The following is a 15,183-nucleotide window of genomic DNA, read 5'->3' as shown; positions in this document are numbered from 1 at the left end:
CAGGACAGTCAGTGTCTGACTGAGCTGCGGTCCCTTGAGAGACTTTGAGACACATGCTTAAGGGACACATTACTCCCGATTTCTGTGGCTTTGTGGTGACAAAGATCCTGACCTTGTAATGGTTCACCCCAGTGGGTTTCATGAGGGAACAGGGAAGTTTAACAGCTGTTCCTATAAGAACAAAGCTTGGCTCAAGGGGCTACTTCTTTCAGATTTCTTCCATTGACCACCCCCATGACTTCTTCATTTCCCCCTGACCCTGAAACGTGCCCAGGAGCCTCTCACTCAGCCCTTTTCCCTTCCCTGGTGACAAAAGTCCCTGCGGCAAGCCTACCAGGACAATACATATTTTGAACCATGGCTTCCCCCAGTACTGAGATCACAACTGGTTCCTGGGGAAGGGGTGGGTGAGAAGCCAGGGACACAGGATTTCATGCTGAAATGACCCCTAAGTCAGGGTCAGTAACACTTCATCCCAGAGACGTCATCAGTTGCTGAACAGGCATACAGTCACACAATGATAAATGACCAGGGTTTTATTGAGAAAAAAGTGGAAATGGGGAGGCTTTGAAACCAGCCCAGTCTGAGCAGACAGGGGTGGCAGTCCCAGGGGTACAGTGGAGAGGTGGCAAATGGGAGATCTGAGTAAGCAGAGACCCAGAATGTGAGGGCTCAGAGTCCTAGGAACACTCCGAGGGGACCACTGTCTTGTCCACAGTGGTGCCATCGTGCGTCACGTGGCAGCTGAACTGGCTGGCAGACTTCCACTTGCTGGCTGACATGCTCAGGTAGCTGCTGGCCGCATACTTGTTGTTGCTCTGTTTGGAGGGCTTGGTGGTCTCCACACCCTGGGACACAGGGCTGCCATTCTCCTTCCAGGCCACTGTCACGGCTCCAGGGTAGAAGTCACTGACCAGACACACCAGTGTGGCCTTGTTGGTGCTGAGCTCCTCAGAGGAGGGTGGGAACAGAGTGACTGAGGGTGCAGACTTGGGCTGACCTGTGGGGTGGGGGAGGGGCGGGAGGTCAGGTGTCTAGTTCAGAGGCCACTCTGGGTCTGAGGGTCCTTGCCATGCACAGCAGTTTGTTGTTGTCTTAACACAATTCTCCACTTTCCTGAGAAACCTGGAGCCTTGACACCTGCCTTCACCTGTTCGTGGTATCATCCTCTGCCCCACTGACATCCGACTGGCACCCTCTTGGCTGTGCTTATTCCTGATAAGAGCATCTGTCTGTCCTTCTGTTTGTCCCCAGAGGAGAAGATAGGAGCTCTCTGAGCTCCTCTGGGGCCAGTCTCTGTACATTCTGACCCGAGAAACCTCTGCTGGGCTCCTGGGGTCTTTGTTGAAAGGAACCACATTTTCTCCAAAAGCTCTCTATCCTGGACCTTCTTTGTCATAGTAGCATTTTGTCTAGTCCAAGAGATGTCTTTCTGTCTGTCCTCAGTCTCTGTCCTTGTACAGTTGTCTCACCCCCCTGCACACTCAGCACACTGGTCACACAGCTAGAGCCTTCATGCTGTAGATGGTGCCTTTCTTTAGTGAAGTTTGTCCTGCAGAGACTGAGGGACCCACCTTGTCCTCATCCCCTGTCATTGCCTGACCCTTCCTACAGCACCTTGTCCTCCCCACTGTGTTCTTTCTCCTGCAGGGCTCTCCTGTCCCAGCTGGTAAAGGACACTACATGACAGCTCTGTGGTGGCACCCGGAGTCCCACATATTTCCCTGCTTATGATAATAACGCCACACTCCTGAGGTCCTTCCCTTAACTTTACACCTGTGTGTCTCTAGCCATGACCCTGAGGGGTCTTGTTCCTTCAAAAGTGTGCACATTGTCATCCCCTCAATACTACTTACCCATTCCCTCCCCAAAGATAGAACCATTAGTAACCCCTAAAAATAAATCTAGAACACTGGGACTGGAACTGAACACAGAATGGAGCCGGTCATGAACCCAGCCTGACCCTGGCAGACCCACATGAGAGCCTACAAGTCACTCTGTCCATTCATCAGTCTGTGAGGTCAGACCTGAAGGTCGGCTAGTGACCAATGGAGCAAGGAAGACATTAAGAAGAGGGACAGAGGGAGCTCAGGGTCCCCATGGTTGGGATGCTGTGTGAAAGCTTTGCTACAGGATATGACATGACTCAGAAAAAGTTGAAAACAGCAGAAAATTTCCAAGCTGCTGGGAGAAGCAAGGAAGGAGGGGGAAGGACAGACTCACCTAGGACGGTCAGATGGGTCCCTCCGCCGAACACACCACACTGTGACACAGGCTCATACAAAAACCTCTGTGGGAGGCCCTGCCCCTCCCTTGAGCACCCCCAATTGCAGCTGTGATGCAAGAAGACTGAGCCTCTGTCCCAGGCTTCTGTCTGCTCTGTATAGGTCCCTGAAACCCCTACCCCACTCCCAGCTGCAACGTGTAACTGGACCAGTATCTCCTTGTACTCATGCGTGGAAATCCAAACTCCAGAATGTAGGTGTTGTCTGGGATCCCTTGTCTCCATGATCTTCACCAGGAATGAAGATCAATTTCTTAGGAGACATTTGTGTCAGTAAGGAGTCAAGTTCCAGGTGAATGAGCAGAAGGTCTCTTCTTCCAGGGGTTTGGAGAATCCACAACTGCACCAGGGAAACCATGACCCTAGGGAGCAGTAGCCGTAGGAATGTACCAGTGGCCCCCAGCTGCACCCTGAGGTCTCAGCCTCATCTTCCCTGGGGACACATGAGTATGGGAATGCCCCGAGAAATCCTTCAACTTGTACTGTGAGCAGTGCCAGTCCATCTTCCATGAGGATCTGTGGAGACTCCCCTTTTTCTTCCACAGTTGGTTTTTATAGGATGAGGGTCTGGTGGTCCTGAATCCTGCATTCATGTTCAGGGCGCCCTTTTGGGGTGGATTCCGGCCCTGGGTTTGGAAAGGTACAGGGAGCAAGGATTATGTTGTCGTGTATATGCAGGAGCCATGGATGTTCCCAGGTCATGCCAGGTCCCCAGGAGTCCCCAGCAGGGGCTCTAGCAGAGAAATTCCGTCATTGCCACAACACTGGCATGGACACTAGAGGATAATTGCCTTGTACTTGCAAAGCAGATACTGACACAGTGTTTCATTTGTTATTGTTTTATATGTTAATTGTCCCCTTAGTAGGGATGAAGGGAACCTTTTTTTTATTTTGTGGAGTAGAAAATAAAAGAAGAATCTTCACTTTCTAGTTTCACTAGAGAACACACACTCTTGTGTGAAGGAAGAGCACTGAATGCTCCCTAGTGATAAGTCAGACTGGGAGTGGTGTCCTGAGAACAAAGGAATTGCGGTGTCACCAGGGGGGCAGAAGGGTGAGGCCTGAGCCTGCTGTGTCCCAGAGTACACAGGGCCCCTGACCTGAAGACGTTAGAATCTTCTTCCTACTGCTCTCAAATTTCAGGTGACATGCCCTCCCTGGGACAAGACATGGTGCTCCCTCTGCACCCAGGAAGGTGCCCTTCCTCATCTCTTGTCCTGCCCTCCTGATGGCAAACACCACTGGCTCCCTCTGGGAACCAGCCTTGTGTTTGCTGCAGGACAGTCAGTGTGTGACTGAGCTATGGTCGCTTGAGGGACTTTGAGACACATGCTTAACAAACATGTTGCTCCAGATTTCTGTGGCTCTGTGGTGACAGGCAGAAGACAAAAGTCCTCCTTGTAATGGTTTACCCAAGTGGTTTTCATGAGAAAACAGGGAAGTTAAACAGCTATTTGTGTAAGAACAAGGCTTAGCTCAAGGCTCTTATTCTCCTATGTTTCTGCCATTGACCCTCCTGAGACCTCCTTATTTACCCCTGACCCTGAATGTGCCCAGAAGCATCTCACTCAGCCCTTTTCTCTTCCCTCGTGACAAAGGTCCCTGAGGCCATCCTAGCAGAATAAGTACATATTTTGAGTGATGGCTTCCCCTAGTACTGAGATCATAGCTCTTGGGTAGAAGGAGTGGGTGAGAAGCCAGGGACACAGGATTTCATGCTGGAATGACCCCTGATTCTGGGTGATTAACACTTCATTCCAGAGATGTCATCAAATGCTGAACAGGCATACAGTCACACAATGATAAATGACCAGGGTTTTATTGAGAAAAAGTGGAAATGGGGAGGCTTTGAAACCAGCCCAGTCTGAGCAGACAGGGGTGGCAGTCCCAGGGGTACAGTGGAGAGGTGGCAAATGGGAGATCTGAGTAAGCAGAGACCCAGAATGTGAGGGCTCAGAGTCCTAGGAACACTCCGAGGGGACCACTGTCTTGTCCACAGTGGTGCCATCATGCGTCACGTGGCAGCTGAACTGGCTGGCAGACTTCCACTTGCTGGCTGACATGCTCAGGTAGCTGCTGGCCGCATACTTGTTGTTGCTCTGTTTGGAGGGCTTGGTGGTCTCCACACCCTGGGACACAGGGCTGCCATTCTCCTTCCAGGCCACTGTCACGGCTCCAGGGTAGAAGTCACTGGCCAGACATACCAGTGTGGCCTTGTTGTTGCCGAGCTCCTCAGAGGAGGGTGGGAACAGAGTGACTGAAGGTGCAGACTTTTGCTGACCTGTGGGGTTGGAGAGGGGGGAGGAGGTCATGGTGTCAGGATTTATCCTGGGGGTTCTTGACCTCAGTCTAGATGCCAGTAGCATACAGCCATTTTTAGGGCATGCACCCCAATTTCATCTTGAGTCCCCTTTATCTAGTCAGTGACAGGAGGGGAGAGTTCCTGTAGGGAAAATGTCAAAACCTGACTCTTGAGAGTGCTGGTACCATTTTGCACATCATTGGTCCTCAGGTCCACTGTCCTCATTACCTGTCATCCTACCCTGTGCTCCCCTGGTCCTGACTGTTTATCTTGAGAGCTCATCTGTCCTTAGAGAATGAGTACATCTATCCTTCGCATAACTTGAAACCAATTCCTGCGCCCAGTGTCTTCACAAGAGGGCCTGTGTCTGTCCTGGCTTCAGGCTGTCCTTCATTTGAGGGATGGCATATGCTGCTCACGGTCCCCAGAGCCCATAGCTGCAAGGAGGGCTACAGAAGTGAGGAGTGATGGGTGTTATCACTGTGGGCTCACTTTTATGGGGTTACCTGGGTTTCCATGGAACATGGCTGTTGAGTTCTTAGCCTGAGCCTGGGACTGTTCTGACTAGGACTTCCCGTTCTGGAAGCTTTACTGGGGAATCTGGCTGTCTTAGAACATCTATCTGCTAGGCCAGCTCTGCCCTTGTCACTTCTCCCAGGAGGTGTCCCCAGCCTGTGTTCTGGGCACTTGTTCTAGGCTTTGTCTCCCAGTGGAAATAGGGGTTGGGCAGTCATTGGGGCCTGTCTGATTGTCCCCCCACCTATTCTGTTTGGAGCTCCCACCACCTGTTCTGTCAGGGGGTCCTGCCACTTGTTCTGTCTGGGGGTTCAGCCTGTCTGGGGGAGAAAGAAAGATCCAGAACTCGAGGCTGTCTCACGGGAAATCTCCCTTCCACTCTGTCTGCCCTGTGTCTATTCCTCCTCCTCTTCCTCCTCCTTCTCCTTTCTGGGTCTCAGTGAGGAGCTCCTCTTATAGCCCCTCTCTAACTTCCACTTACCCAGAAGAGGCAGAACCCAAAAGTGACACACACATGTACCATTCAGGGGACCCCAGCTTTGTACCCACATCCCATAACCCTGGATGACCATGGAGAGGCCCCTTCTCTCATGGCCCTTCAGTCCCTTAATTCTCCTAAGACCTCAGGCTGTGAGATCTGAGGGACCAGTCTCCTGGAGATGAAGAGGCAATGTCCCCTTGAGACAGATGTCTGGGCCACAGTGCAAAGTGGCAGAAAACAGAGCCTGGGTTACTCCGGTGTTGTCCCCAGCAGGTGCCTCAGGAGTTAAGAATTAGAGGGCTAAGACAGACAGCCAAAGGTGGGAGTTCCAGTATGCCAGAGAGATTCCAACCCCATCTCAACCCCATAAATGAGAAAAGGAGACAAATCAAGCCCAGTTTCACTCTGGACCCCAAGCAGGAGTGAAAAGGGAGACTCACCTAGGACGGTCAGAAAGGTCCCTCCGCCGAACACATAACACAGTGACACAGCCTTGAACACAAACCTCCTGTCACCCCCTCCAGCCCCTGCCCAGGCCCACCTGCAGCTGCACGGGAGGCCCAAAGTCCAGCCTCCTTGTCACGCATGCTGATCGGGCAGAGGGGGGCTGGTGGGGGCAGTGAGAAGGGTGGCCCTGTGGATAGAATTTCCATTCTCTGGAGCTGTGGGGCTCCATGAGTTCTAGGCTATCATGATGTGGCGCGGCAGAGAATGTGCTAGTGCTGAGTCAGGATTTCCACCTGCCTCCATCTTTGGGAAGGAGCCGTGTTCTGGCCAAGCCCCTGGCACACTGTCACTGTGGAATTGTTTATACAGAGTGGCAATGGGTCTGGGAGCCCTGAGGAGAGCTGGGAATTGTGGGGAGGTCCTGGATGCCATCACATCCCCAGCACACGAGGTCAAGTCGGGTCAGGGTTGGGGATGGAAGTGTGTGTATGGTAGTATCACATTCACCCCAGTACCTAGACCAGTCTGCAGAGACCCACGTTGTGGTGTCCCTGCCCTCAGCTGAGCCAGCCTCATTGGGAGAGTCACTGAGCCCCTCCTGAGCAGTGTGGGCAGCTTCAATCTGTGTGAGTCCATGGGCTGAATTAGAGGTGCAATGGCCCCTTCAGGACCCTGCACGGTCAGCCCGGTGGTCACTTCTGCCAGCACAGTGTTTCCTGTGAGCACTCAGTGTGTGAGTTCCTGAGCCCCCTTACACCCCCGAGTGACAGATGTCCGAGTTCACCAAAGTCAGTAGCACAGGGTGCAGCACCAGCCTTCCCAAGACATTGCAGCCCTGGGCTGAACGTGCCTGTTGTGAGTGGGAACCTGACACCCAGGGGCTCAGTCCTCATTCTTGTCCTGTACATCATCTGCAGGGCTCACTCAAGGGACACACAGGCCTGGGGTCCTTCTCTGACCGCATCAGGGCCGCTGAACACTCTTCCTTCCTTTGCCGGCCCACTGTTGAAGGCTGTACTCCCTCCTGGAAACTCCCTCAGGTTTCAGTCTCACTCTCAATCTGGACCAGCGTGTCCCTGCCCTTTGTCTGGTCACTGATGATCTCTGGAGCCGGGACTGCAGTGAGCTGCCTCTCTTTGTTCGTGTGAACCTGGGGTCCCGACTGAACACCTTCCTGATCTTCTGCAGGGCTTCTCAGAGCGATGCCCTTTAAGGGCATCTTTGTAAATGGATGTGTGTCTTAATGAACATCATGTGTGTGAGTGTGTGTATGTGCACCTACACATGTGTGTGTTACTGTTCTGATTTTACCCATAGAAGGTGAACTGATTATTGAAGAGTCAATGGCCTGTTCTTAGAATTTGATTCTTGACTTTGATAGAGGAGCAGGCAGGTCACTGAGAACACTGGACATTAGACCTTGGTGTGGGATGAGTGGGGGGCTGGCCTGGAAAGGGATGAAGAGAGCACAAATGTCCTGCCAGCTCACATAGAGCGGGGACCCTGGTGATACCTGTGAGAGGTGAGGGTCACTGTAGAGAGTGTGAGAATGAGCGACCAGGTTCCAGAGACTGAGGGTCTTGTGGTAAGAGTGTCAGTGAGGGAGCAGTAACTGAAGCACAGAGCATATCCTCCCTGGGAGAGCAGGAGTAGTGGTGGTGGGGTCTATAAACAAGAAGGCAGTTCCTAGCCTGTGAGGATGAGAAGCTTCCAGATGGGGTGGGGGCCATGCAAGGCTTGTGAATAAGAAGAATGAGGATTTCCTGGAAGAGCACTCAGGAATGACCCTGCTGTCCATGGGGACACAGCCTTGGGATTGGACATGGTCCACAGAAGAAAAGCAGTAGTAAGGAAATTTCAAAGGGAGGGCTCTCCTAGGTCATATGCCCTTTCCTCCTTTCTGGAACATTCTACGGGACCTGTAGGTTAATAGTGAAACTGCCACTTAAGGAAACTTGGAGGCTATTTTCCTGAACATGGTCTACAGGGCCAGAGGGTTGTGTCCACTTTGCATTTGGTGGAGTGTGGACAAAAATGAGTAAAGCAAAGATGAGCAGAGAACATGATGTCTAATTGACAAGGCAGATATTTTATTGACAGATGATTCTGTTCAGGAGGAAGATGGATTGGGGTTTGTTAGGGAGATTTGTTCAGGGTCGTGTGGTTCCAACCCAGGGAGTTGTGGAGTGAGGGATCTAGGAACACTCTGAGGGGACCACTGTCTTGTCCACAGTGGTGCCATCGTGTGTCACGTGGCAGCTGAACTGGCTGGCAGATTTCCACTTGCTGGCTGACACGCTCAGGTAGCTGCTGGCCGCATACTTGTTGTTGCTCTGTTTGGAGGGCTTGGTGGTCTCCACACCCTGGGACACAGGGCTGCCATTCTCCTTCCAGGCCACTGTCACGGCTCCAGGGTAGAAGTCACTGACCAGACACACCAGTGTGGCTTTGTTGTTGCTGAGCTCCTCAGAGGAGGGTGGGAACAGAGTGACTGAGGGTGCGGACTTGGGCTGACCTGTGGGGTGGGGGTGGAGGGGAGCAGGAGGTCAGGTGTCTAGTTCAGAGGTCACTCTGGGTCTGAGGGTCCTTGTAATAATCAGCAGTTTCCTGTGTTCTTAACACAAGTTCCCTCTCTCCTGAGAAACCCAGAGCCTGGACACCTGCCTTCACCAGTCTTTTGGACCCTTATCTGTCATACAGACATGTGATTAACACCCCCTTGGTTGTGCCTATTCCTCAAAGCAGGGTCTGTCTGTTCTTCTGTTTGTCCCCAGAGAAGAAGATATGAGTTCTCTGAGCTCCTCTGGGGTTAGTCTCTGTACATTTCTGACCTGACCCTTCTATGCTGGGCCCTTAGGGTCTTTGTTCAAAGGGCCTCGTTTTCCTCTGAAATCTCTCCTGTGTCTTGTCTGAAATAGCAGGTCTTAGGTAGTCAAAGAGAAGCCTCTCTGTCTGACCTTGGTCTCTGTCCTTGTACATTTTTTACACCCCCTGCACACTCAGCCCACTGGTCATATAGCTAGAGTCTTCATGCTGTAGAGTGTGCTCTTCTTAGTGTGAAGTTTGTCCTGCAGAGACCCAGGGACCCCTCTTGTCATCATCCCCTGTCATTGCATGACCCTTCCTCCAGCCCCTTCTCCTCCCCACTGTGTTCTCTCTCCTGTAGGGTTCTCCCATTCCAGTTGGTAAAGGACACTGCATGACAGCTCTGTGCAGCCCCCCTCAGGCTGCATATTTCCTGTCCTGTGATCATAACCACACACCCCTGAATTCTTCACTTAACTCTACACCTGTGTTTCGCTAGCCATCACCCGGAGGGTTCTTGTTCCTTCAAAAGTCTGCACATTGTCACCCCTCAATACTACTTACTCATTCTCCCCCAAAGATGGGACCATTAGTGTCCCCTAGAAATACATCTAGAACACCGGGACTAGAAGGAAAACACAGAATGGAGCCGGTCATGAACCCAGCCTGACCCTGGCAGACCCACATGAGAGCCTACAAGTCACTCTGTCCATTCATCAGTCTGTGAGGTCAGAGCTGAAGGTCTGATAGTGACCATTGGAGGCAAGGAAGACATTAAGAAGAGGGACAGAGGGAGCTCAGGGTCCCCATGGTTGAGATGCTGTTTGACAGCTTTGCTATAGGATGTGACATGACCTAGAAAAGGTTGAAAACAGCAGAAAATTTCCAAGCTGCTGGGAGAAGCATGGAAGGAGAGGGAAGGAGAGACTCACCTAGGATGGTCAGATGGGTCCCTCCGCCGAACACACGACACTGTGACACAGGCTCATACAAAAACCTCTGTGGGAAGCCCTGCCCCACCCTTGAGCCCCCCACTTGCAGCTGTGATGCAAGAAGACTGAGCCTCTGTCCCAGGCTTCTGTCTGCTCTGTATAGGTCCCTGAAACCCCCACCCCACTCCCAGCTGCAACATGTAACTGGACCAGTATCTCCTTGTACTCATGGGTGGGCTGCCAGGAAAGCCAAACTCCAGAATGTAGGTGTTGTCTGGGATCCCTTGTCTCCATGATCTTCACCAGGAATGAAGATCAATTTCTTAGGAGACATTTGTGTCAGTAAGGAGTCAAGTTCCAGGTGAATGAGCAGAAGGTCTCTTCTTCCAGGGGTTTGGAGAATCCACAACTGCACCAGGGAAACCATGACCCTAGGGAGCAGTAGCCGTAGGAATGTACCAGTGGCCCTCAGCTGCACCCTGAGGTCTCAGCCTCATCTTCCCTGGGGACACATGAGTATGGGAATGCCCTGAGAAATCCTTCAACTTGTACTGTGAGCAGTGCCAGCCCATCCTCCATGAGGAACTCTGGAGACTCCCCTTTTCTTCCACAGTTGGTTTTTATAGGATGAGGGTCTGGTGGTCCTGAATCCTGCATTCATGTTCAGGGCACCCTTTCAGTGTGGATTCCAGCCTTGTGTTTGGAAAGGAACAGGGAGTAAGGATCATGTTGTCATCCATATGCAGGATTCATGGAGGTTCTCAGGTCGTGTCAGGGTCTGTAGGAGCCTCCTGCAGAGACTCTAGCAGAGAAGTTCCATCATTGCAACTACACTGGGGTGGACACTAGAGGATAATTGCCTTGTACTTGCATAGCAGATACAGATGCAATGTGTTGTTTGTCATTGTTTTATGTGTTAATTATCCCCTTGGTTGGGCTGCATTGTCTCTGCCTCCATTTATGAAGTGGAGAATGGAGAAAAAATCACCACTTTCTATTTCTCACTAGAGACACACACACTCTGAGGTGAAGGAAGAGCTGGTGAAGGCCCCTGGGGTTGGGCCTAGTGGATGTGGGGCCCTGAGCTCCAGGGCGGTGCTGTTTCCCGGGTCAGGTGGGGCTGACCTGGCTGTAGCCCACAGGACCCCTGCCCTGATGTTCTTATGACCTTCCCATGCTCTACTCCAGAACTCCAGGGGTCAGACCTCCCTGGGACAGGACATGGTGCTCCCTCTGCACCCAGGAAGGTGCCCTTCCTCATCTCTTGTCCCGCCCTAATGACGGCAGACACACCTGCTCCCTCTGGGAACCAGCCTTGTGTTTGCTGCAGGACAGTCAGTGTCTGACTGAGCTACGGTCCTGTGAGGGACTTTGAGACACAAACTTATGGGACACGTTCCTCCAGGTTTCTGTGTCTCTGTGGTGACAGAAAGAAGACAAAAGTCCTCACCTTGTAAAGGTTTTCCCCAGTGGGCTTCATGAGGGATCAGGGAAATTAAACAACTATTCCTGTAAGAACAAGTGTTGGCTCAAGGGTCTTCTTCTTTCAAACTCCTGCCATTGACCTTCCTGGGACCTCTTCATTTCCCCCCTGACCCTGAAACATGCCCAGAAGCCTGTTACTCAGCCCTTTTCCCTTTTCTGGTGACAAAGGTCCCTGGGGACAGCCTACCAGGACAAGTAGATATTTTGGGTCATGAATTCACCCAGTACTGAGATCACAGCTGGCTCCCGGGGAAGGGGTGGGTGAGAAGCCAGGGACACAGGATTTCATGCTGGAATGACTCCTGAGTCTGGGTGAGTAACACTTCATCCCAGAGGTGTCATCAGTTGCTGAACAGGCATACAGTCACACAATGATAAATGACCAGGGTTTTATTGAGAAAATGTGGAAATGGGGAGATAGTGAGGCCAGTCCAGTCTGGAAAGAACTGGGCTAGAGTCCCAGGGGTACAGTGGAGAACTGGAGAATGGGGTTTGTGGGTGAGCAGAGTCCCAGAATATGGGGGCTCAGTGTCCTAGGAACACTCCGAGGGGACCACTGTCTTGTCCACAGTGGTGCCATCGTGCGTCACGTGGCAGCTGAACTGGCTGGCAGACTTCCACTTGCTGGCTGACATGCTCAGGTAGCTGCTGGCCGCATACTTGTTGTTGCTCTGTTTGGAGGGCTTGGTGGTCTCCACACCCTGGGACACAGGGCTGCCATTCTCCTTCCAGGCCACTGTCACGGCTCCAGGGTAGAAGTCACTGGCCAGACACACCAGTGTGGCCTTGTTGTTGCTGAGCTCCTCAGAGGAGGGTGGAAAAAGAGTGACTGAGGGTGCAGACTTGGGCTGACCTGTGGGGTGGGGGGAGGGGGAGGAGGTCAGAGGCTCAGCATTCATCCTGAGAGCTCCTGATCTCCATCTTGTTGTGGGGTGCACAGTCCCCAGGATTCAATCTGCTCCCTAATTTCAGGACTACTCTGGTTTGAGGTCTGTGGCAGAGAGACCATATTGGGTGTCTGCTCTTACAACTTCCCTCCTTCCTAGGGTAACAGGAGGCTGGACATCTGCCATCAATGTCCTCAGGCCCTCCTAGGCACTGGCCATTCAAACAGACATCTGACCTGCATCTTCCTGCTCTGGTTCCTCCTGACATTCTAATGGAGTCTTTGTGTGGGGAGTCTGCCCTTCATCAGAGAAGATGATGTACACTCTGACCTTCAACTGGGACAATCCTTAAGCATTTGTCACCCTTCTCATCTGCTTAGGCCTTTGTCCTAAAAGGTCTTTTTCTACTCAAGTCTACCTCTCCCGATCCTTTCTAATGGGGTGGGGTAGTCACAGAGGAGGGAGATTCTGTCTGCCTGTCCTTAGGTCTCTCCCATCTGCAGAGTTGATTGGAGGCTCACCTGTGGTAGTTGATTGTCCTAAGATCTAACACTGAGGTATGTGCAATCTTTTTTGTCAAGGATCTGTACTTCTGAGGAGCATATCCCTTGAAATCCTTGAGGCCACTCTCCTACTGTCTCCTGTCCTCCATTCTCCTTATCCCACTCTTAGCATCCAGAGCATTAAAATCCCCACTCTGCAGTCCCCCTCCCCTGCTGCCTGGTTCTCTGGGTCCCACACTGGCTGAGGATTGTGCATAGCAGGTCCATGGAGCCTCTCCTCCCCTGCACCATTGCCAGCCCTGAATCCTCAGTCCCCCAGCCCTGAAGAGCTTCTCTGAATACTGACCCGTCTGTCCCTGGACTCAGCTCAGAGCATTTGGAGTCACCTCCCAGTGTATAGTCTCCCTTTGCACATTAAATGGGTGCCCAAATGACCCCCAGATTCAGGCTGCTCCCACAGGAGCCCATAGGACAAGACAGAACAGAGCAGGTCCAGAACCCAGCCTGACCCTGGCAGACAGATAGAAGAGTCTACAGGTCATCTCATTCCTTCCTCTGCCTGTGGGGTCAGAGGTGAAGGCTGATGAGACCAGTGGAGGCAGACAGGACAGACAGAACAGAGATGGAAAAGGTCACAACCTGAGAATGGGGTCTGGACTGAAAGCTTGGGTAGAGGGCAAGAAAAAGGGGAGTGAAAAGAGGAGAAAATTGCCCAAACCTCTGAGAGAGCATGGAAGGAAGGGTGAAGAAGAGACTCACCTAGGACGGTCACCTGGGTCCCACTGCCGAACACGAAACACTGTGACACAGCCTCATACAAAAACCTCTCCCTTGGAGGCCCTGCCCCACCCCTAAGCCCCCCACCTGCAGCTGTAGTGGAAGAAGCTGGGGTCACTGTTGCAGGCACATGCCTGCTGTGTAAGCAATGTATTAGCCTCCCCCCAACACCCATCTCCTCCATGTAACAGGAGAGATGAATGCTTGTGCTCAATAGAAGGAGTCTGAAAATCCAGGCTCCTGAATGTAGTTCTCATGCATTCCGTTTGCCATGAACTTCTTTAGGAGTGGGAATGGATTTATTGGAAGGCATTTATGCCACTGGGAGTAAAGCTCCATAACAATGGAGAGAAGGTCTTTCCTTTCAGGGTTGAAAGAACATGATCCCCTGGGTGCACTCAGGGAAGGGTGACTCTCACACACCTCAAGGATAAGAGAGGGCCCCAGAGAGCAGTAGCCATAGGAATGTACCAGTGGACCCTAGCTGCACCCTGGGGTCTCAGCCTCATCTTACCAGGGACATGTCAGTTTGGGATTGCCCTGCAGGATTCTTTAACTTGTACTGTGAGCAGAGCCAGCCTGTCCTCCATGAGGAACTAGGAGACTCCCCTTTTCCTTCCACAATCCGGTTTTATGGGATGAGGGTCTTGTGGTCCTGAATCCTGCATTCATGTTCAGGGCACCCTTTCAGGATGGATTCTAGCCCTGTGTTTGGAAAGGCACAGGGAGTAAGGATCATGTTGTCATCCATATGCAGGATTCATGGAGGTTCTCAGGTCGTGTCAGGGTCTGTAGGAGCCTCCTGCAGGGACTCTAGCAGAGAAGTTCCATCATTGCAACCACATTGGGGTGGACACTAGAGGATAATTGCCTTGTAGTTGCATAGCAGATAAAGATGCAATGTGTCATTTGTCATTGATTTATATGTTAATTATCCCCTTAGTAGGGTTGCATTGTCTCTGCCTCCATTTGTGAGATGGGGAATGGAGAAAATAATCACCACTTTCTATTTCTTACTAGAGAACAAACACACTCTGATGTGTGAAGGAAGAGCTGTTGACGGCCCCTGGGGGTTAGGTCTAGTGGGTGTGGGGCCCTGAGATTCAGGGCAGTGCTGTTTCCCGGGGAGGATGGGTCTGACCTGGCTGTAGCCCACGGGACTCCTGCCCTGAATTCTTCTGACCTTCTCACGCTCTACTCCAGAACTCCAGGGCCAAACCTCCGTGGGACAGAACATGGTGCTCCCTCTGCACCTAGGAAGGTGCCCTTCTTCATTTCGTGTCCTGCCCTCATGACAGTGGACACCACCTGCTCCCTCCGGGACCCCGCTGTGTGTTTGCTGCAGGACAGTCAGTGTCTGACTGAGCTGCGGTCCCTTGAGAGACTTTGAGACACATGCTTAAGGGACACATTACTCCCGATTTCTGTGGCTTTGTGGTGACAAAGATCCTGACCTTGTAATGGTTCACCCCAGTGGGTTTCATGAGGGAACAGGGAAGTTTAACAGCTGTTCCTATAAGAACAAAGCTTGGCTCAAGGGGCTACTTCTTTCAGATTTCTTCCATTGACCACCCCCATGACTTCTTCATTTCCCCCTGACCCTGAAACGTGCCCAGGAGCCTCTCACTCAGCCCTTTTCCCTTCCCTGGTGACAAAAGTCCCTGCGGCGAGCCTACCAGGACAATACATCTTTTGAACCATGGCTTCCCCCAGTACTGAGATCACAGCTGGTTCCTGGGGAAGGGGTGGGTGAGAAGCCAGGGA

General features: G+C 52.1%; 4 gene segments (V, D, J or C); all 4 read right to left on the bottom strand.

The window, feature by feature from the left end:
• Positions 1-534: 534 nt before the first annotated feature.
• LOC128627253 (Ig lambda chain C region-like) lies at positions 535-2,509 on the bottom strand. The segment is given in 2 exon segments: positions 535-1,000; positions 2,224-2,509. Coding segments are annotated over 2 exon segments (606 nt in total).
• Positions 2,510-4,087: 1,578 nt separating this feature from the next.
• LOC128627252 (Ig lambda chain C region-like) lies at positions 4,088-7,249 on the bottom strand. The segment is given in 3 exon segments: positions 4,088-4,565; positions 6,024-6,158; positions 7,084-7,249. Coding segments are annotated over 3 exon segments (621 nt in total).
• Positions 7,250-8,098: 849 nt separating this feature from the next.
• Positions 8,099-10,264, bottom strand: LOC128627250 (Ig lambda chain C region-like). The segment is given in 3 exon segments: positions 8,099-8,545; positions 9,768-9,958; positions 10,227-10,264. Coding segments are annotated over 3 exon segments (549 nt in total).
• Positions 10,265-11,631: 1,367 nt separating this feature from the next.
• On the bottom strand, positions 11,632-14,694 carry LOC128627248 (Ig lambda chain C region-like). The segment is given in 3 exon segments: positions 11,632-12,105; positions 13,402-13,512; positions 14,673-14,694. Coding segments are annotated over 3 exon segments (453 nt in total).
• Between the last annotated feature and the right edge of the window lie 489 nt (positions 14,695-15,183).

Source organism: Artibeus jamaicensis, unplaced genomic scaffold, assembly GCF_021234435.1.
Source record: "Artibeus jamaicensis isolate MK-2021 breed Jamaican fruit bat unplaced genomic scaffold, CSHL_Jam_final contig_1128, whole genome shotgun sequence".
NCBI lineage: Eukaryota > Metazoa > Chordata > Mammalia > Chiroptera > Phyllostomidae > Artibeus > Artibeus jamaicensis.
This window is presented reverse-complemented; position numbering and strand designations above follow the sequence as displayed.